This window comes from Nakaseomyces bracarensis (genome assembly GCF_045282275.1).
Source record: "Nakaseomyces bracarensis strain CBM3 chromosome Unknown Scaff13_0, whole genome shotgun sequence".
NCBI lineage: Eukaryota > Fungi > Ascomycota > Saccharomycetes > Saccharomycetales > Saccharomycetaceae > Nakaseomyces > Nakaseomyces bracarensis.
Genome location: NW_027263959.1, coordinates 608,546 through 630,272, shown reverse-complemented (window position 1 = coordinate 630,272; position 21,727 = coordinate 608,546). Strand labels below are relative to the sequence as shown.

Below are 21,727 nucleotides of genomic sequence, written 5' to 3'. Positions count from 1 at the left end.
TGTTTTGTTTTTTCTTGTAGTAGAGGTAATTGAAATTGAAAAACACTATATTGACCAAATAGCCGCCCAATAGATTGAAAAAAAAAAAATTAAAGCAAGTATTAGATCAATGATCCCAAAAGACTCTCAAAAATACATACTAGGCTCTACCCGCCCTCTTGGCTTCATTTTTTCAATATATATATAAATTGTTTTCCAAGTAACGCCCCCCCACCTTTTTTTGATTTTTATTTTTTTATGCCTAGTTGTAGTTGTTCTCCTCTACGATACTTTCTGAGCAATAAATATCTCGCATTTTTTTTTTACTCTTTCTTTCTTCCGCTTTCCATGCGGTTCCCTCTTCTTCTTTAAAATCCTTCCTACGGGCTTGTCTGACTTCTTTCTCCTCTAACGTCTTTTCTACAGACTTCTACTGGGTTCTCTACGTCTCTACCTCTCTCTCTCTCTCTTTGTTAATTTTTTTTTTCTTTTTGTTTATAGTCACTTGACTAAACACACCAGAGACTCGTCAAGAATTATAATATCGTATAAAGGAACTCTGAGAAAATTCTCTCTTTGAGTTACCCGGGGTTTTAAGGTTCAGGGTAAGTTTGTAGAAGGTGCCCTTTTTTTCCACTCCACCTTTGTATTGTAATATAGAGTGAGTGATGCTTATATTGATCCACACACAAGGCTATTAAATATACGTTAAGTTATTTAAATGGATAATTTTTTTATTTTATGTTTAATTAAGCAATGTAATTTTGAATATACTCAAGCATGTCGTTTAAAGTACCTGTGATTGATTTGGATTTGCTCTCCGGTGAAGATGAGCTTTGTGGGCTTTTGAAAGAGATACTGGTTAATCACGATACGTTTCTGTTGAGGAATTATGCGAATAAAAGCAAGTTGGATGAGCTTGTGGGCCAATTGGGGCCCGTAGATGTGGAGCAAGGGTTTGACTCTAATTTCACTGGTACACTCCAATTGGACGAGGATATATTGCTCGAACAATATATTTTTACTACTGACACGCAGTTCAATTTCGATAGAGGCATACGGGACCCAGAGTTGAAAAAAGTGTACTCCAGGCTGATGAAGATTGTCCTGTACTTCTCTCAGTTTTGTCTCAAAGCCTTGGGGATCGATGATACCGTGGTGACAGTGAATGAGACGCAGCACTCTTCCAAATTGACCAGATATTACCATGACATTGATGTGTCCAACACGGTACTGCCCGATGGTTCAAACCTAGAGTATGAGTTTGAGACTGCAGAATATCTACCGCAGAGAGATGTCGGTCTGTTGTCTGTTATACCAATTGCACAGGGTGTGAGAGTGAAACCAGCTACCATCGGAACAGATGAGAACAACTGGGTCACAATAGAAGAACCAGAGTGTTTGTTGTTGCACACAGGTGAACTTATGGCTGCATTTTCTAATTCCATGCACACAACTTCTCCAATACAGATAAATCCACAACGTAATGTCATTCAATTGACATTATTCCCATCCTTAACAATGAGTGCTGGTGCTAAGACTAGCACAACGGTGGCCCAACAGTTACTAAATCAAGAGATCCTGAACTTTGAGAAAGTTTCAGCAGAATATTACCCTAAAGAATATGCACTATTAAAATTGAAGGATCAAATTGATTATCTAAGAAACTTGTTCTCCGTGAGCGAAACAGTGATATCTCTATATGCTATGTCAAGATCCTCTAGCGTACCCCCTGGTCTTCATTTGATCTTGCCGCAAATCTCGAATATGATAAAGAGAAAAGTTACCTCGGATGATTTCCTGAGAATTGTAAACATATGGCCTGAGGCATATGAGGTTGATTTGAATGCAAACGGTGACTTAACAGTAAAAATACCGAAAAGAGACCCACTGGCCATGCTAACCAACAGCTCGAGAAAGCTTGACTTTGTTAAGAAGCTGGAACAATGGTATGAGAATGCTATTAAGAAAAATAATATTCCGAACAGCGTCCCTCCATTTAAAATAAACAAAAGAAGAGGTAGCGATGGTAGAAACAGTATGGAACCATATACCAGAACCAAAGAAGCCGGCAACAAACAACAAAATACACGGAAAAGAGCACCAGTTAAATATTTAAGTAATGCTGGGGACAAATTTGAGTATTCGGAGAAACCGCATGATTCGCAAGAGAATTTATTGCTGAGATTAAGAGAGAAAGAAAGAAGGTCAGCAGCACTATTAACTCAGAGAAAGAATAAATATGAACAATTCCTTACAGTAAAGATGAAGCAGGTATTTGAGATCCTATTCTCGCTGCGATGGAAAGAACCTTATACTAGCAGCTACTTGACAACATTAATTGTAGATAGCCTACAGAGAAGTAATAACCCAATTGGACATGAGGAAGCCCTCGATATCCTTGAAAGACTTGAGAAATTACTTGAAGGAACACTTATAGTGCATACGGTTGAAGGTGGTTTGAAGGTCTATAGGTGGGAAAGTCTAGATAAAGAACAATTTTATAAGATCCTCATTGAACATAAGGCTAACAATGCTTCAAAAATGGACATAGATATATAATAAGAATATTATTTATAGAATCATAGTGACGAAAGAAAAGAAGTGTATGAAACTAAAAGTAATCTTTAACATGTTTAAGCAATAACACGAAGCTTTTAGCCTTATATCAGTGATGACTTCTACTCTGTTGTCCTGTTTATACTAAACATTAAAAACGTAAAAATGTCAAAAAAAATTAAAAAAATTAACGACAACTGCAGGATTCGAACCTGCGCGGGCAGAGCCCAAAAGATTTCTAATCTTTCGCCTTAACCACTCGGCCAAGTTGCCATTGTAATTTGTTAAAAGTTAACTCACTACTTTATACCAGATGAAAAATGTTTAATACTTTACCCCATATTTAATTTGTAGGAGGCAATTTTTTTCCATTTTCACATCGATCATATATTTTGAAAGCTTAATATTACATCAGCCATCGAGAATATTTATCTTGATACTATCAATATTAAATATGATATATATGATATATTTTTATACTATTAAAAAAAGTGATTCCGAAGTGAAAGAGTTTCTTTAATACTAAAAGTACAGAAAAAAATAAATATATATGTTTGTAAATAAAATTATATATCCTTTTTTGGGTTTCGTTTAGGAAAAGTATAATGCGGTAAAAAAAGGTATTTGAAAGGCTTTTATACAAAAACTCCTTCTCATACTTTTTTTTAATATTCTTAATACTATTCCAATGTTATCTTTAAAAAATAAAGTTAAAATTTAATTATTAAAGATATGAGTTTTGTTTGGAACTAGGTTCCTGAAAAGAAAAAAAAAGATTAAGCATAAAAATGTTAACCAAAGTGTTCCCTTTTTTTTTTGTTGGATTGGGGGTAGAGTTAAAATGCAAATTATTAATGATGCCCATCTGAAAGAAAAAAAGAGGTTTTTTTATGAATAACTCCTCATACAAATTTTTTTCTCCATTGTGTTATTTTTTTTATGTTGCATGTGAATAATAAATATGATTAGAATATAATTAAGAGATAAAAATAAAAGTATTTTTTTTTAAGTAAAAAAAAGATAAAATTTTAGTCTCTTTAATCAGATCTTGGAGCTTCCTTGAAGGAGATGGCAGCTTCTTCACCCATAGCAGCGATAACAGTGACCATCAAGTCCTTACCTTCATCGAAAGAGGCTTGCATGGTGTCACCCAATTCACCTTCTGGGTGTCTGACATCGTCCTTGGTTTCACCATCCATGGTCATCAAAGACAAGAAACCGTCATCAATGTCCAACAATTGGTATTCAGTTCTCTTGACGAATGGGACTTCCATGTTGTGAGTGGATGGAGACAAATCTTCCAACTTCTTACCAGTGAAGATATCGATAGCAACCAAATGGACCTTGGCGTGACCGTGCTTACCGGTCTTGGAGGTAGACATATCAACAATCTTACATGGTCTACCCTTGATAACAACGAAACCGTTCTTTCTTAGAGCGGAACATTGCATTGGGTAGGTGGTGGAGGAACCAGCGTCAGCGGTCTCAAAGGTGTGTTCTTCTTCAGCCATTTTTTGTATATGTGTGTTTATGTGGTTATTGGTTTTTTTTAATAAATTTTTTCCCTTTCAATCCAAGATTATTAAAAAAATATATATGTAATAAGAATACTAGTAATTGGAATTGAGAAAGAATTTTTTCAAAAACAGCAAAAAATTTTTTTAGGTCCAAAAGATCAATCCCAACTTTATATACGTTTTCTCAAACACACGTGAAAAATTTTTCGTCGAAGTTCAACATCGATGAACAAAGAAAGAAAGAAAAAAAATTTTTTTTTTTTTGTTCGTTTCTTTCTTTCTTTTCTTCCCTTTCAAAGCGAGTAGAGAGTAGAGAGAGTAGAGAGAGTAGATAGAACTATTTCTCAATGGGTTAATTAAAAGTGCCTAGTAAAAGAGAGGAAGGGATGCAAGGGGAAGCAAGAGAAGCTTATGAGGAAGAATTGGATAGAAAGAGATCGTCGTTCTAAAACCTCTTACCCTATTACCTTTCTCACTGTGTTAGCTTTTACATTATAATAATAAGCGAATTACAAGGAAAGATAAAGAAAGAAAATAGGGAATATTCCAACGCAGTAAAAGGTAAGTAGAAACTAGAAAATTACGACGATGGAAAAAGAGCTTTTCTGTCTTTGGGTTCCTCTAGCACTTCCCAACACCGACAGAGCATTTATAGTGCTTCGGCTTTTAACATCAGAATGAGAAAAAGTTATATTTACATACAGACAGACAGACAGACACACGCGACAGTAGTTCTGCTTATGTTTTTTATGTGTTTATTTAAAAAGCGATACATTTTTTTGTTAGCAGAAGCTGACCTGATTGGGAAATAGTACGATGCTTTGTTCGTCGTACATGATCGGTGTGTTAATTACATCACCACTATCCGTTTTTCTTTCTTTTTTCCCCTTCTTATATGATACTGTTCTACTGATATTACTCAGAGACTGCGGTTTGCTACTGTCATACACTGCAGGACTGTTCTCCGTTAGAATAGCTAGGATTATATCGTTTTTCTCTATACGGGTGTTTTTTTTTAAGTAACCAATTACTGCCGCATCACCTGGGTGGCTTTTTCATTTTTCTGTAGTTTGTATTTATTTTTAAAACGTTGTTCCCGTTTATCTTTGGGTTTCTGGAAAAAAAAAAAGGCGTCCTTTTCTTTCTTTAACAAGGAGTGTGTGAATTTTATCGGGAGGAGCGAAAACTACAGGGGGCGGAAGACATACACTTCTATAGTTTGTCCCTGTCTGTCTGTCTGTCTGTCTGTCTGTCTGTCTGTCTGTCTGCCTGTCTGTCTGCCTGTCTTCTTCCTCGAGGAAAAGTTGTCCTTTTCAAGATATCTTAGTGAAACTTATTTTTTTTATCTTTCCCGTTTCTAGTGGTAGAACGGAGTGTCCCTGGACTATGAATTGTAAGTGGGATAACTATTTTAACATAAGATCAATTAATGTTTGTCTAGTCGCTCTCTCTCTCTCTCTGTGTTAAGGGGACCCTTTACTTCCCTATATAGGTCTACGTAGATATCTATACATGTTGAAAAAAATTCGCCTTGTTGCGCTCCTTCTCTCTTGTCTTCTCATTCTTTCGCCTCGTTTTTGGTCTTTTTTTCCTCATCTCTCCCTTAGAAAATATCGGAAGGAATTTGGGATGCTTGATGTCCAATATACTTGTTTTTAATATCTTTTCTTGCTGATTGATATTCTCAATTCCACAAATAAACTAAAATATCTCGATATGTTTTTGACGAAATCCATTCACCCAAGGGGGTTAAGGAACCAATGACAAGTTAGAAAGAAAAAAAATAATACCAAAAAAAAAATAAATAGCTAACTTCGATACTTCCGTTAACCTCTTCTTTTTTTTTTAATTTACTCTCTTTCTCGCTCACCTCATTAACACCTCTTCTGGCCCCCCGGGAATTTATTTATTGCTCTTGAATCCTTTTTACTTTGTTTACTTCACGGTTTATAACGGAAATAACTCACATTGTTATCTTCTGGGTTAGCCCTAACTAAAAATTTTATTTGAAATATATATAAGAGAAAGATTTGTAATGAATAATGTTCTTCTTTTCAGTAAGTTCAGTTTTCTCGAATTTTTTGTTTTCTCATCCTCACATAAAAAACATATTAGTAATAATATAACTATATATTAAAACAAATAACAAATACAATAAAAATACAAACATAAAAAATGGGTTACACTCCAGGAAGCGAAAAGAAAGGTGCTACTTTGTTCAAGACCAGATGTCTACAATGCCACACTGTTGAAAAGGGTGCTCCACACAAGGTTGGTCCAAATCTACATGGTATTTTCGGTAGAAAGACTGGTCAAGCCGAAGGTTACTCTTACACCGATGCTAACATCAAGAAGGGTATCACTTGGGACCAAGACAACATGTCTGACTACTTGACCAACCCAAAGAAGTACATTCCAGGTACTAAGATGGCCTTTGGTGGTTTGAAGAAGGAGAAGGACAGAAATGACTTGATCGCTTACTTGACCAAGGCTACCGAGTAAGTCTAAAATAACAAACACAACAACTTATGATGAAACAAAACAAAAAAAAAACAAAAATTGCATAATAATATGAACTTGATCTTTTTTTTTTTGTTTATTTATTTATTTAAAGATTTGGTAACACCCTAAATTCTCAATATTCTATTTATTATCAAAAGAGAGGAAAAAAAAGAAGAAGCAAATTCTATTTAATCAAAGATATTCCTACCACAAGATCAATTTTTTTTTTAAAATAAAAAAAAGGTTTTAAAAATAAAAATCAACGGAACCATAATAAAGAAATACAAGCTTTGTATTCCTTTGAAGTATATATTTTAAAGAAATTACCTCCGAATATAAAAGGAAGGCACATGTACATATATATATAATTTCAAAAAATATAAATAATAATTTAAAGAAATTGAAGACGTTTTCCTACAACAGAATGACATTCTTGCACACCATCTTGGGTATAAACTTAGTTATTAATAGAAATTTATAGTAGGTCATCACTTTAATTAAAGTATACATATTATTATTATAATTTAGAATAAAAAAATAGTAGAATAGTCATAAACAATTATAAAAGTAGGAGCTAATATGGGTAAAGAAATAAAAACTGAAAATATGAAAATTAATAACATTAAAATGGAAAAAGAGAAAAATTGGGATGTATTTACACAATTGAAAATGCATTTTTTGGGCCTCAGTTATAGAGCTGTCATTAAAATTCATTTCTTCTTTAATAAGCATCGATCTGCTGTTTCGTCCTCATCATCATTTGATTTCTCATCTTCGTTCGACCTCTCCTCTTTGAGAGACTCTTTTAGATTGCTCATATCAAAAGCGCTCTTAGACATCTTTCTCTCTTCGATGTCCTCTTCGTCATTCTTCATCTTAGATTCACGAACCTTTTCCGTGTTATACTTATCCTTGTTCTTTTGAGACAGAATATGGGTGAAAGATTTCTGTTGTTCTCTGACGTTCCAGTTCATGGTTCTACTAATAGAGTCGATAAATTCAATTGGGGTTGATTCTACTGTTGGGAAAACATATGGACTGTTGGCAATGGAGATAAAGTCACCTTGTTTCAACTCAATACGATCCTTACCATCAAATCCTGCCCAGGCGGTGCCTCTTGCCTTCAAAGCAACTTTAACCTTTAGTGTCATAGTGTCAGGCAAGATAATAGGTCTGAAACTTAAGGTGTGAGGACAAATTGGCGTCACAGCAATGGCGTTAACGCTTGGATAAATTAGTGAACCACCAGCACTCAACGAATATGCTGTAGAACCGGTGGGGGAAGCTACAATCAGACCATCGGCTTGGGCTACAGTCATTAGATTACCATCACCATAAAGTTCTAAGTTAGAAATAAATGGCGATGGACCACGGTCAATTGTGACCTCATTTAGGATATGATGAGTATCAATGTGCTCTACTACACAAATCTTCTTACCAGTCTCAGGGTCCACCTCGGGCTCATGTCTACGGTAAACCTTACACTCCAATCTCATTCTCAGGTTAGTCTTAACTTTTCCGTTAAGGATCCTTGCTAAGTCGACTCTGAAATTCTCAAACTTAAAGTTAGTCAAGAACCCTAGAGAACCAAGTGAGAAAGACATCACAGGTGGTACATGCCTTTGGAATAACGAAGAGACAAACAACACGGTACCATCACCACCAAGTGTCACAACCAGATCAAAGAAAACATCATTTTCATTGATAAACTCCTTGGTCCAATACTTCAATCTAGATTCTCTGCATTTACTATCCTTTACAATATCGTTTGGAGCAAACTTATCATTTTTTTCAAGCTCCTTGTCGACATAGACGTTAATACTTGGGAAATGTACAAGTAGCCACTCGACTAGCTCACGTGTCAAAAAATACAGTGAAATATCATTTAACTTGGTAATAATCATCATATTCTGCACGTCTAGTTCAACCTTGGTGTTCGAGATATCACGACTCAACAGACGCACCCCGTATGCGGTAGATGCATATTGGAAGTGTGTATTGCTGCTCTTAGATGTGTTACGAGCAGACATAGAGGGTGACCTCTCACTAGATATCCTCCTCAACATATCCTTTGCATTATTTAGATCATCATTCATATCAAGCTCCCGCAGCTTATCTTCCTTAGAGGTAACCTTAAACTCACTATTCGAATTATCAACGGAATCATCACTCTCCTCAGCAGCTAACCACTTCTCCAAAGCCTTCTCCTTGGTACAATCTTTCTCATGTTGCATCTCCATTATTGAATTTAAATATTTTTTTTTTGAATTCCTTTAGTTTAATTTCCTTTAACCAAATAAATTAAAAATACAAGTTCTAGTAATTTCTAGTATATTTCTTCAATCCAATCTTTCAAATCTCTAATTCTCTTACTGTTTTATATAAGCTTCCATATAATAGAGGAAATCCCTATTTTTTTTTTGTTTTTTTTTGTTTTGGGAACAGTGATTACTCTACTTTAAAGGATTTATAAAACAAAACACTCCTTCTCTTAGAAATAAATATAGTACAGAGTAGAGATGCAAGTACTTTAGATGCAACCAAGTCCAAGTGCAAGTCCAAGTGCAAGTCCATACATCGAACTATCCCTTTTAGCTATATTGGATTATTTTTCATTGAACAGAAATGAACCACTGCGAGAGGGATAAAAAAAACCAAAAACCCCTAAAAAAAATTTGATTTGCTTCTCTGTTCCGCTTTCCGTTTTCCCGTTATCCCGTAATCCCAATCCCAAATAGAAAGAAAAATTTTTGTAGATGCACGTTAACTACAAAAGGAGTGTTGGGTATAATCATTTGCGTACCCGGCTATCGACATATGGACAAGAGTCTTTTGGAGAGTGAATAACTGAATGAGTAGGAATAGTGATAAGAGTCGGACTGTTTTGACGTTATATCAGGAACAGGAGGCTTCTGGGGAGTACAAGGAGTACAGTCGGTATAAGAGGCCCAAGCGGGTAGAACAAGTTGGGTCCTTGAAGGAGTCTCTAGAATGGTATAAGCAGACGTTACGTGATATCAACAACCAGAGTAGTAGGTTGTATGATCCGTCGTTGAATGAGGATCAGTTACGGGAGGTGAATGAGCGGGTGAATGTGTTGATACGAGAGAGTGAGCGGTGGAGCCGACATTTACATAAACGGTTTAAACACCGTGTTGCGAGGCGAGCCGGGATATATGGTGGTATAGTGATTCGAGGGACGAGGTATATAGGCAGGGCCCAGGAGCTACCGGAAGTCCAACTACATTTAAAGGCCCAATCCAAGCCATCTGCAACAAGACGGTATACCATAGACACAAAGAGGCTACGGAATGTCTCCCACGAATACTATAACTTCGACTCGCTCGAGATTCCTGATACGCTCACCGAAGAACTCCAGAAACAGCACAACATCACGACAACATCTACATCTATCTTCCCTACTGATATACCATCACAAGAACAAGTTTCAAAATACTTGGTACAGCGTAGGAAAAAACAACTACTCGAGCAGTTAAAGCTGTAAGTAAAAAACACCATCTCTTATACATATAAGAATATATACTTTCTCTACCCCCCAACATTTAATGAATTAATATATCACACATATGCATTTGCATTGATCCACATATCATAATTAACGTATTATCACATTACTATAGTAGGGGGTGAGAACTTACCAATTGCCTTGTCCACGGCACCGTTTCCTACACATTATCCGGGTAATTATGACTAATTATCTATGAGGTGTGGCCTTTTTTATGCTTCTTCAATATGCCTATTTCTCTACTGCCCAGCCGTTGTCTAGCTCGTTTCATATGATATGTGGGGTTAGTGTTTCTGGGAAAGTGGTGGATTAGTTCTCAGAGCTGTTGTGGTGTTCTTATTTTTTTTTTAATGGATTTGTGGCAAGAATTTTACGTTGTGTCATATTTCCTTGCTTTTTTTTTTTGACGTTGCTGCGGGCATTTCTTAATTTTTAAGCTTCTCTACAACTACGCCTCGACGTATTCTTAGATCAAGTTCCGGTATCTACATCCCATTCTAGGCCAATTCATCAATTACAAATGCAAGAAAGAAGATCTTCTCCTTTTTTTTTATTTTATTTGAATGTTTTTACCATGGTCTCGACAATATAGTGGGGGTTGCAGTTAGAAGGGCAAGGAAGAGACTATAAGTTCTTCCGTTTATTTTTCTGTGTGTTGGGATCCGCTTTCCTCATCTTTGATCCCAACCGTAAGCCCTATCTTTTTTCCGACCACTGAAAAAACACGCAGACCCCTATGGGTGATATGTTATTTTTATTTATTGAAAATGACGTCGTTGCTTTTTTTTTTTGGTTCTTCTTCTTCTTCCTTTTTTTGTTTCTTCTTCACCATTCAAAACTTGAACACTACGGCTATTTAATTTCTTTTTTCCCTTCTTACTTCTTTCTTTTTTTTCATTTCCACTTCTCCTACCCGTCTTCTTAATATCTCTCTTTCCGTTGAAAATAAAATAAAATAAAAAAAATAATCTGATGGTCCTGAGATGTGGTTCTACATGCTAACAAGCGATTTATCTTATGATATTCTTCATTCTTAGCATTAAAGAGAGGATAAATTTTTAATCCCATATGAGTTATTTCTTTTTTGATCGCTGCAATGTGTATATTGTTCTCAAACTGTTAAAAGGAAAAAATTTTTCTTGACTAATTGTTTTAATGTATTTGTAAAAGTAAGAGAAAAAATTTTTTTTTATTTTTTTTCATATAGTATATATATTATAAAATATAATATTGTTAAAAAATTTATCTTCTAGTCCGAATTAGTCTACACCTTCCTCTTCGTATATTGGATTGATTGTTATTTGATTCTAAATTTATTAAAAAAAAAAAAATTCTTATTTTATTACTAGTTCTTTTATTCATTAGAGGAATTCAACGAACAAAATTAACCATTTTTTTAAAAAAAATACAGAAATGACTGAAGCTGATCTTCCTCCACAATATACTACCGCATCCAATGATTTGCGTTCAGATACCTTCACTACTCCTACCAGACAGATGAAGGAAGCTGCTCTAGAGGCCTCCATCGGTGATTCCGTCTACAACGAAGATGTAGACACTATCCGTCTAGAACAACACGTTGCAAAGTTGGCAGGTATGGAAGCAGGTCTTTTCTGTGTCTCCGGTACTTTGTCCAACCAAATTGCCCTAAGGACACACTTGTACCAACCACCATACTCCATCTTGTGCGACTACAGAGCACACGTCTACACACACGAAGCTGCCGGTCTAGCTATCCTCTCCCAAGCTATGGTCGTCCCAGTTATCCCATCCAATGGTAACTACATGACCTTGGAGGACATCAAGAGCCACTACGTCCCAGACGATGGTGATATCCACGGTGCCCCAACCAAGGTCATCTCCTTGGAAAACACCCTGCACGGTATCGTGTACCCTCTAGAGGAATTGGTCCGTATCAAGGCTTGGTGTATGGAAAACGGTCTAAAGCTACACTGTGACGGTGCCCGTATCTGGAACGCCTCCGCTGAAACCGGTGTCCCTCTAAAACAATTTGGTGAGATCTTCGACTCTATCTCCATCTGTTTGTCCAAGTCCATGGGTGCCCCAATGGGTTCTATATTGGTCGGTAACACCAAATTCATCAAGAAGTGTAACCATTTCAGAAAGCAACAAGGTGGTGGTGTCAGACAAGCCGGTATGATGGCTAGAATGGCCCTATGTAATATCGACAGCGACTGGAAGTCTAACCTACTATACTCACATAAGCTTGCCCACAACTTGGCTGACTACTGTAAAGAAAAGGGTATTCCATTGGAATCCCCAGCTGATACTAACTTCGTCTTCCTTGATTTGAAGGCTGCTAAGATAAACCCAGATGTCCTAGTCAAGAAGGGTTTGAAGTACGGTGTTAAACTGATGGGTGGTAGAGTCTCCTTCCATTACCAAGTTACCGAAGAGAGCTTGGAGAAGGTTAAGTTGGCTATTTTGGAATCCTTCGAATACGCTAAGGAACACCCATTCGAGGAAAATGGTGCTACCAAGATTTACCGTAGTGAATCTACCGAAATTGACATCGAAGGTAATGCTATTCAAGAAATCAAGACATACAAGTACTAAGCGTCATAAAAAAAAACAACCACCACACTAATAAGAAAACTTGTTAGAAATATTCCATTGAAAGATTTTCTCAAGTATAAGATAATAACGAATTGATGTCTCAAACTAGCGGAATCTATAACCGGCAACATTTTATTATGAATACTTTTCTTATATTTGAGGTGCTATAACAAAAAATCGTATATTTCACCAAGTATCCCAAAAAAATTATAAAATAATAAAAATTCTAAAAAAATAAAATAAAATAAAAAAATTAGGAAAAATGTCAAGGACTTCTTAACATTTCTTTCCCTTATATGATCTTAATAACGATAGAACTACACAATAAATCTTTTTTCTTTTAATATATTATTAATGCTACAATTTGCAGTTATTCTGAAGAAAAATTAACAAGTGCAATTTTTTTCTCTTTTGAAAACATTTTTTTTTTTATTACAAATTATTATTATTTTTTGTTACGTTCACTTCTCAAGACTGTTCAGGTTTTTCCTTTTATTTTCAGCCTTCCTTATTGTTGAATAATATCCAATTATATACTTATGGTATTATTATTTTGTTGACTTACTTTTTTGCTTCCATCTCTATCTCTACACCAAGGATATTCTACATAATATTATTAATATTATTCCCTTTTTGTTTTTTATTTTTTTTCGTTATTACCAAGTAAAACTATATAAATGTTAAAAAAATCATATTCAAATAATTACTCTAATTCATTGAAAAGAGCTGAATGAATACTATATACTAACAGAAGTGAGTATATATAAGTGTTTTAATCCTATAAAATAAAATAACACAGAAATAACTCCAATCATTTACTATACGCAATAACTAATACATATTTAACTGTTCAAGTAATGAAATCTAAAAGAACTGTTACTCTTTAAAATACACTATATCAGTAAGGCACATCAAATAATTATACTATGCTGTGAAGCTATCATTGTAAATATACTTACTACAACCTACACTCATTAATTTAGACAATGGGTCCCGATATATAGATATTTTTCATGAATGGGGAAGCACAGAAACACCCGTAACACTGGTGTCTTAGTAAGCAACAAGGAAGTTGTACTTCTATTAGAGAAGGTTTTAGGGAATTCCCTTTGGATTGGATGTTACTATTCTAATAAGCTGGTTAGTATTGGAAAGGTAAATAACTCTAACAATTCAAACCGTTTCACTCTTTTCATTTTTCCCCCCAAAAAGTAGGAATATCTCTTTGGATAGAAACTGGTAAAGAAATATCCTTAAGATGGTACGCAGCTCTAGGAAAATACTACTATACTTAACAGTTATTGCACTAGTGCTAATAGGAAGACAAATAATTCAAAAAAAGAGCAATCAAATGATTAAGGTAACTAAGCAGCCTGTGGTAGTCATTGGGTCAGGTTTGGCGGGTTTAACTGCTAGTAATCAATTGGCCAATAGTTATAAGATTCCTGTTATATTGTTGGACAAGGCCAAATCCATTGGTGGTAATTCAATAAAGGCTTCAAGTGGTATCAATGGTGCCCTTTCCACTACTCAGGAGTCTTTAAAAGTCAAAGACAGTCCTGAATTATTTTTAGAAGATACGGTTAAGTCTGCCAAGGGGAAAGGTGTAGAGCCTCTTATGAAGAAGTTGACGTCGGATTCGAGGTCTGCTATTAGCTGGTTACAAGAATCTTTCGGATTGAAATTGGATAAACTAGCTCAATTAGGTGGCCACTCCACAGCTAGAACTCATAGATCATCGACTAACATTCCCCCAGGCTATGAACTGGTCTCTACTTTATCGAAGGCATTAAAGAAGACTTCTGAGGAGAATCCCGACCTGGTTCAAATCCTTCTGAATAGTAAAGTAATCGATGTTATTATAAATAAGTCTGGACAAGTTGAAGGAGTCAAGTATATTGATGAGACTGGAGAGACTCAAATTTTGCAAACATCTAATGTCATATTTTCGACAGGTGGGTTTGGTTACTCCAAAGACATGCTAGAAAAATATAATCCTGATTTAGTTAAACTTCCTACTACCAATGGTGAACAGACAACAGGTGATGGACAAAATATCTTGGAGAAGTTGGGTGCTAAAATGATCGATATGAGCGAAATTCAAGTCCATCCAACAGGATTCATCGACAATGCTAACCGAGACAGTAACTGGAAATTTTTGGCTGCCGAGGCTTTGAGAGGCCTAGGTGGTATTCTTCTTCATCCGGAAACAGGTAAGAGATTCGTAAACGAATTGAGTACCCGTGACAGTGTTACTGCAGCAATCCAAAACTATTGTCCGAAGAATGATAATAGAGCTATTATATTAATGAGTGAATCCTTATATTCTAATTACAAGGCTAATGTTGATTTTTACATGTCTAAGAATCTAGTTTTTAAAGGCACTGTTAAGGAGATGGTTGATCATTATAATATTAAGTCACCACTAGATGCAGTAGTACAAGGTCTAAAACACTATTCCACAGCTAGCAAAGATGATTTCAATAGACCACTTATCGTAAATTCCTTTGGTAAAGATGTTAATTCAAACACTATTGTATACTATGGTGAAATTACACCAGTAGTCCATTTCACAATGGGTGGTGCTCAAATTGACGAGCATTCACAAGTGTTAAACACTGCCAATAAGCCACTAGCAAAAGGTCTATATGCAGCTGGTGAAGTATCTGGTGGTGTCCATGGTGCAAACAGATTGGGTGGTTCCAGTTTATTAGAATGTGTCGTTTACGGTAGAACTGCTGCCAACAGTATTGCTTCTCGTTATTAGATATATACCTAGACAAACCCTCAGGGTTACTATATAATGTTCTATATCAGTATCTGAATTTATATACATATTCATGTAGTTAGTGGAGGCCTTTTTATTTTGACAGCCAGTTTATTAAAAAAAAAAATGACAGCATATTTTATACTAAATAGAAAAAAGCTTATCATTAATGATATATAAATAATATAGACTAGTGTAAATACTGGTCACCAAATAATCTAGTAATGGACTTCTAATTCTTAACATTCTTCCCATGTGATTAGACCTGAATATTTTCTTCAAATTGAGTATACTTTTCAAAAAACACTTTAAATAGATCAATTTGATAATCAATATCCTTGGAACCTCCAGTTTCTCTTATGGAATGCATACTTAGAATTGGATTACCGAGATCCAAAGTCCTTATACCAGTTTTAGAGGCAAGGATTGGGCCAATAGTAGAACCACAAGGGGAGTTGTTGGCAACAACAAATAATTGTAGAGGAACTTTAGCAATATCCGCTAACTTCTTCACTAATACAAGACCTGGGGAATTTGTCATGTAACGTTGGTTGGCATTAATCTTAATCACAGGACCTTCTCCTATAACAGGCTTATGCTGTGATTCATACTTGGCAGCATAATTTGGATGAACAGCATGAGCTACATCAGAAGAGAGGAAAAATGATCTAGAATACACTTCATGGTGGGTAGGAACCATGACTGGATCACTAACATCGGTACCGTCAGCCTTCAATCCAGATATTCTCTCAATGACACTTGGCATAAATGTAGAGTCTGCACCCTGAGCTGACGAAGAGCCGATTTCTTCATGATCAAAACAAGCAAGCATTCTTACACCGGTCTCATTTTTAATACCGGTATCAGCTGCCTGTGTTAAACCGTGCATAGAAGTGAAACACGATGTTAAGTTATCTAATCTACCAGAGAAAACAAATTCGTCGTGCAAACCACCAAGAGTTGGGCCTTGGTAGTCATATAATATTAATTCAAAATCTTCAATATCTTCTACAGAATCTAATTTTAAGTCCTCTGCCACTAAATCTAACAAATCTTTGTGATGACGTTCAACAATAGATTTTAAGGAATCGAAGTCAATTACTTCAGCTTCAGTTTTATCATCCTTCTTCTGATCACCCTTAACTAATCCTGCAATTGGTAACAACTGAGTTTCCTTGTTAAATTCAAATTTTTGATTGACATCTCTATCTAAATGAATTGCTAAGGTTGGAATCTTTAATAATGGTTTCTTCAAGTCAACGAGCTTCGAGACAACTTTGCCACTCTTTTTATCATTAACCATAACTCTTCCGGCTAGAGCTAGATCTGAATCAAACCAGGAATGCCAGATACCACCACCATAAGTCTCGACACCAATTTGAGCGTACTTCTCATTGACTCTCTTGGAGACAGGTTTGATCCTTAGCACCGGAGAGTCAGTGTGCGCACCGGTTACCGCAATAGGGTTTCCTGGTTGCCATTTACCACCTACCACAAAGGCAATAATACTTGAGTTGTTTCTAGTGACATAATACTTGCCATTACGGTCAACTTTACCGTGCCAAGTAGTTCTCTCACTCAATTCCTTAAACCCGTTGGCGACAAGGTGTTGCCTTATGTTATGCACAGCATGGTATGGAGTTGGAGATGCGTCCAAAAACTTGACAAACTCACTAGCGTAACTCTTAGACATCTCTAATGACTTATTTGTAACTTCAATATTGTCTTTACTAAAACTTTGGCAGTTCTTTACTGGCTTTATATCAGAATAGAAAAACCCAGAATATGGACTTAATTGCTGCAATTTTGAAATGAGTTGTTAAAACAAAAATAAAATAAAAAAGTGAGCTATCCGATCCTATATAGCTCAATCGTCTAATTTAAATAGAAAATAATACAATTGGTACCTTCAATTGTTCTACTGTCTTCTGGTTTCAATAAAAACAATATATAGTAATATCTAGCCATGGACTTTACCAAAAGGGCACTTTCATTATGGATTCTACACTTCACTACTCGTATAATACGATGTTACGCGTGATATGTTTCGATAGCTATTTTATGGTTAAATTTCAAAGGTAATACGACAATTAGCCAATAATAATTCGTATAATCATAAATATATACTTAAATGAATGTAGGTAGGTGGTTATATATTTTAGTATTTCTTTTAGTCATAATGTAATATTTATATTGATATATTGGGTGATCATGTCATATTATTTGTTCGTAATTGGGTTCTTTTCTTTTTTTAATGTCACTGAGAAGAGGAGGGTTTCCGTAAGGCAAGACGGAGTACTTTGGACTGGATAGTCACCTGCAACTGACTTCATACAAATAACAATGGGCTGCACCAAAATGATTAAAAAGGGAAGTATGTTAAAAATAAAACTGTGGTTTTCATGTCACCTGTATTTATAAAGATAATAACATAAAAAAAATAACTCAATTGTTTTTTCATAAATGCCTGCTGCCACATAATGTTTAGTAACGCCGTTGACTCTCTATATAAAGGTTAAAGCATTTATATATTCGTTTTTCCTTCTTGTGAATTTTAATTGTATATATACTCATGGTTTAAAAATTTATAAGAAACAGTTTTAGTTGCTATCAGTAATAAAAACAAAAGATGACTATCTCAGGAGAAAACAAACTTGATTTGGCTACTGAATTGATCCATTCAGATGACAAGAATAATCGGGTCTCCGATGTTGCACCACCAATTAATGTCTCAACGACTTTCAGGTACGACAAGAACGATCTGGTGCCATGGAATGAACGTGAAAACTTGGACTTCATGGATACAACACCTATTTACTCTAGGTTGAGTCATCCCAACAGCACTAGGCTAGAGAGTTTGTTCTCGGATATTTTAGACGGGCATGCTGTGATTTATTCATCTGGTCTTGCAGCATTTTACGGTGCCATGACTTATTACAACCCAAAGCAACTATTCATTGGACAGAGTTATCATGGGGTCCACGGAATTGCCGACATATTTACCAGGAATTATGGTTTGGTTCAAAGACCACTTGAAGATATAGAAGAGTATGCACGGGAAGGTGATGTGGTACATCTTGAGTCACCTGTAAATCCATTCGGGATTTCTTACGATATCCAGAGTTATGCTGATAAAGCACATAGCAAGGGGGCATTGTTGATCATAGACTCTACATTTGCACCACCACCTTTGCAGTATGCTTGGAATTTCGGAGCTGATATGATTATGCATTCGGCAACTAAATATTTTGGTGGCCATTCTGATTTGCTGAGTGGTGTATTAGTTACAAAAGATGAGTCGGTGAGCAAAAAATTAAAGGATGATAGACTTTATTTAGGTACAAATGTTCCTAACCTCGAGAGCTACCTGTTACTGAGATCGTTAAGAACCTATGAAATGAGAATAAGAAAGCAATCAGAAAATGTCATTCAGATTGTCAATTTCCTTTGTGAAAACAAGGCAAAATACTCTACTGTTCTAAAGGAGATATATCACTCCTCTTTACAGTCGGAAAAATTTGTAAGAAAACAACTAGTAGGAGGCTATAATCCTGTATTTTCAATTAGCTTGGCTAATAAAGAGCAGTGTAAACAGCTTCCATTGAAACTAAAGCTGTTCCAGCATGCAACCTCTCTTGGTGGCATTGAGTCGCTGATTGAATGGCGAGCTATGACTGATCCATATATCGACCAAACTTTAATCAGAATATCTATTGGATGTGAATCAGCAAGGGATTTGATCGATGATCTTACACGTGCCTTTGATTCTCTAAAAGATTTTTGAAATTAATTATGTTGTGTTATAGTAATCTAATTACAGAATTCTACCAGCATATCAGAAGCTCTAATATGTTATTATAGATATAGATAGAATTTAAATTCAAGATAAAGGCCTTAATGAGTTATAAAATTGAAAAATGTATATTGTAATTGAAAAATGTATATTGTAATTGTAAAATATATATTGTAATTGTAAAATACCTCTATCAGTATTTGGGTATTGTTCGGTCAACATCGTCAATGTATTTGAAAAATCCACCGGCAACATCCTTAACATTAGACATGCCAAATTCATCCTTCAGAACTCTGGTTGCTATCTGAGAGTCGTTACCATATCTACAGAGAACTATGATCTCACTATTCTTATTCAATTTTGGAATTCGCTGTTTTAATTCTTCTAAGTTTCCATCCATATCTTTCAGTTCCTTTAGTGGAATATTTATAGAAGTGTCCATATGGGAGATGCTATAGTGGTGCGAAGGCCTTACATCTAGCAATATTTTCTCTTCTTTTGTAGGATGCTTTACATAATCACTATCAAAGTCGGTAACTTTAATTCTTTCAGAAACATCACAAACATTATAGTTTCTAGCACCACAGAATACATTATAATCTATTTCACCAGACTCAATAGCAGCTCTTGTAATAACACGGTTGTCACCACAACATTGGCATTTAGTCTGTCTACCTCTCATTCTAAATCTTCTTAGACTTTGAATGGGAAAACCAGAATACATCAATAAAAATGGTTCGAAATTTTCTGGGGTATAAACATCTAGGAGAACTTTAATTGTTTCAACAGCCATCATGGTCCCAACCAGACCGATGCATGGCCCTATCACTCCTCCTTCTGAGCAGGAGGACACTGCATATGGGTTGGGTGATACAGGATAGAAGCACCTGTAGCAAGGTCCAAAGTTTTTATAATTTAATATGGAAAGTTGGCCCTCAGTCCCTAGACCTGAGGCAGAGACAACAGTCATACCCAAGTTCACAGCTACATCCGATACTAAGTATCTTGTCAGTGGGGTATCAGTACAATCAAGTACCAAATCATAACCTTCAAAAATGGAGAAAGCATTGGTAGAGTTTAGTCTAACGGGGTAAGTCACAATTTCGACATTAGGATTTAGACTCTCTAAGACCTGTTTAGCCGATTCACATTTCAACATCCCTACCTTAGCTGTGTTGTGGATGACCTGTCTGTGTAAATTGGAAGTATCGACCACGTCGTTATCCACTACACCAATTTTACCTATTCCTGCGCCTACTAGGTAAGGTAACGAGGGAGAACCGAGCCCACCAGCTCCAATAACTAAGACTTTAGCTTTCTTTAATTTTAGTTGGCCCTCAACACCACCAGTGCCTTCCACAATCATTTGACGACCATAACGGCTATATTCTTCCAGGGATAACTGGCTATCAGATTTGACTTTCAGCTGTTCCTTGAGCTGGGCATTTTCCCTTCTCAAAGCCTCTATTTCACTTTTCAAATCCTGTTGAGACATCAATGGTAGCAAATTAATGTGTTAGTTTCCATAAGCTTATTAACGAGCTAGTTAATGAAATATAAGAGATATGTTTAATAATATAGTTTACACTAATTTAATGATTTGTAAGGGCATCGCTGAAATTTTTCAAGAAAAATTGTAAAGATTTCGGGGAAATTAACTATACATAGTTGGACCCTGTTAAACTCAAACAGCACCATCAACAATTCAAATAGTATTGGCCATTAACGGAGACTAATTACGTTGTATATTTAAATAGATTTCTTTATATATGTAATATCCTGTACAGGAAACAATACTAAAACACTTTATATATGCAAAGAAAAAGGAATCATCACTTTAGAAATTAATTAAATAACCTTTTGCTTTACAAAGAACTTCTTCAAGTAATTGATTTGAAAGCCACACATACCAACCAAAACAATGATCTGGATAATGGTCCAAGTTGTAATCTTACTGTTTGCAGCTTCACTTTGATCTCTAAAGATAGCTTCATTTTCTCTAATGATACTTTGTTCCCTACGGATGTTGTTCAGCCTCTGACTCAATTGTTCAACTCTTCTTCTTAGTTGCGTCTCGTCTTGCTTACCCTTAGTGTCCAGGTTCTCAATGTTACTCAATTCCAGATCTAGATAGACTCTGATCGGTTCATCAGTGTCTGGATAAGTAGGAGAGACACATATCCTATGTTCACCGTTGTCGAATGCCGTGAAGGTGAAATCACCAGTGTATGGATTCTTTTGGTTCATAACAACATGGTCGTCATCAAAGGTCTCGGCAATGCTTACGGCCACCTTGACGGCAGGGTCCTCTGTGTAAACACCATCCTTCTTGATAGCAGTATCAAGATCACCCACTAGTACATCACCTTTTTTCAAGTTCTTGTAGAAACATTTCATCTCACCAGACTTCACATATGTGTGCAATGCAGTGGCTTGAGCTATTAGCCCCAGAAATAGCACGTTTTGTAGCTTCATTATCTGTAAGTTTTTTTGGTATCCTTAATGAT

At 35.7% G+C, this 21,727-nt stretch overlaps 11 protein-coding genes across 11 annotated transcripts; 6 read left to right on the top strand and 5 right to left on the bottom strand.

The window, feature by feature from the left end:
• Window positions 1-759: 759 nt before the first annotated feature.
• On the top strand, window positions 760-2,541 carry TAH11 (Tah11p; the record flags this gene model as incomplete). The annotated part of the gene is made up of 1 exon (XM_071054471.1): window positions 760-2,541. The coding sequence occupies one exon, from the start codon at window positions 760-762 to the stop codon at window positions 2,539-2,541; it is 1,782 nt and encodes a 593-aa protein (XP_070909164.1).
• A 1,034-nt stretch (window positions 2,542-3,575) lies between these two features.
• On the bottom strand, window positions 3,576-4,049 carry ANB1 (translation elongation factor eIF-5A; the record flags this gene model as incomplete). The annotated part of the gene is made up of 1 exon (XM_071054470.1): window positions 3,576-4,049. The coding sequence occupies one exon, from the start codon at window positions 4,047-4,049 to the stop codon at window positions 3,576-3,578; it is 474 nt and encodes a 157-aa protein (XP_070909163.1).
• A 2,181-nt stretch (window positions 4,050-6,230) lies between these two features.
• CYC1 (cytochrome c) lies at window positions 6,231-6,557 on the top strand (the record flags this gene model as incomplete). The annotated part of the gene is made up of 1 exon (XM_071054469.1): window positions 6,231-6,557. The coding sequence occupies one exon, from the start codon at window positions 6,231-6,233 to the stop codon at window positions 6,555-6,557; it is 327 nt and encodes a 108-aa protein (XP_070909162.1).
• A 710-nt stretch (window positions 6,558-7,267) lies between these two features.
• UTR1 (NADH/NAD(+) kinase) lies at window positions 7,268-8,797 on the bottom strand (the record flags this gene model as incomplete). The annotated part of the gene is made up of 1 exon (XM_071054468.1): window positions 7,268-8,797. The coding sequence occupies one exon, from the start codon at window positions 8,795-8,797 to the stop codon at window positions 7,268-7,270; it is 1,530 nt and encodes a 509-aa protein (XP_070909161.1).
• A 611-nt stretch (window positions 8,798-9,408) lies between these two features.
• ISY1 (Isy1p) lies at window positions 9,409-10,062 on the top strand (the record flags this gene model as incomplete). The annotated part of the gene is made up of 1 exon (XM_071054467.1): window positions 9,409-10,062. The coding sequence occupies one exon, from the start codon at window positions 9,409-9,411 to the stop codon at window positions 10,060-10,062; it is 654 nt and encodes a 217-aa protein (XP_070909160.1).
• Window positions 10,063-11,496: 1,434 nt separating this feature from the next.
• Window positions 11,497-12,660, top strand: GLY1 (threonine aldolase GLY1; the record flags this gene model as incomplete). Its single annotated transcript, XM_071054466.1, has 1 exon — window positions 11,497-12,660. The coding sequence occupies one exon, from the start codon at window positions 11,497-11,499 to the stop codon at window positions 12,658-12,660; it is 1,164 nt and encodes a 387-aa protein (XP_070909159.1).
• A 1,258-nt stretch (window positions 12,661-13,918) lies between these two features.
• Window positions 13,919-15,427, top strand: RNJ42_04301 (Fumarate reductase 2; the record flags this gene model as incomplete). Its single annotated transcript, XM_071054465.1, has 1 exon — window positions 13,919-15,427. One exon carries the CDS (start codon window positions 13,919-13,921, stop codon window positions 15,425-15,427), a length of 1,509 nt encoding a protein of 502 aa, XP_070909158.1.
• A 259-nt stretch (window positions 15,428-15,686) lies between these two features.
• APE4 (aspartyl aminopeptidase) lies at window positions 15,687-17,120 on the bottom strand (the record flags this gene model as incomplete). The annotated part of the gene is made up of 1 exon (XM_071054464.1): window positions 15,687-17,120. The coding sequence occupies one exon, from the start codon at window positions 17,118-17,120 to the stop codon at window positions 15,687-15,689; it is 1,434 nt and encodes a 477-aa protein (XP_070909157.1).
• Window positions 17,121-18,056: 936 nt separating this feature from the next.
• RNJ42_04299 (putative cystathionine beta-lyase) lies at window positions 18,057-19,211 on the top strand (the record flags this gene model as incomplete). The annotated part of the gene is made up of 1 exon (XM_071054463.1): window positions 18,057-19,211. One exon carries the CDS (start codon window positions 18,057-18,059, stop codon window positions 19,209-19,211), a length of 1,155 nt encoding a protein of 384 aa, XP_070909156.1.
• A 202-nt stretch (window positions 19,212-19,413) lies between these two features.
• On the bottom strand, window positions 19,414-20,715 carry UBA4 (Uba4p; the record flags this gene model as incomplete). The annotated part of the gene is made up of 1 exon (XM_071054462.1): window positions 19,414-20,715. One exon carries the CDS (start codon window positions 20,713-20,715, stop codon window positions 19,414-19,416), a length of 1,302 nt encoding a protein of 433 aa, XP_070909155.1.
• A 353-nt stretch (window positions 20,716-21,068) lies between these two features.
• On the bottom strand, window positions 21,069-21,695 carry ERP5 (Erp5p; the record flags this gene model as incomplete). The annotated part of the gene is made up of 1 exon (XM_071054461.1): window positions 21,069-21,695. One exon carries the CDS (start codon window positions 21,693-21,695, stop codon window positions 21,069-21,071), a length of 627 nt encoding a protein of 208 aa, XP_070909154.1.
• Window positions 21,696-21,727: the final 32 nt, after the last annotated feature.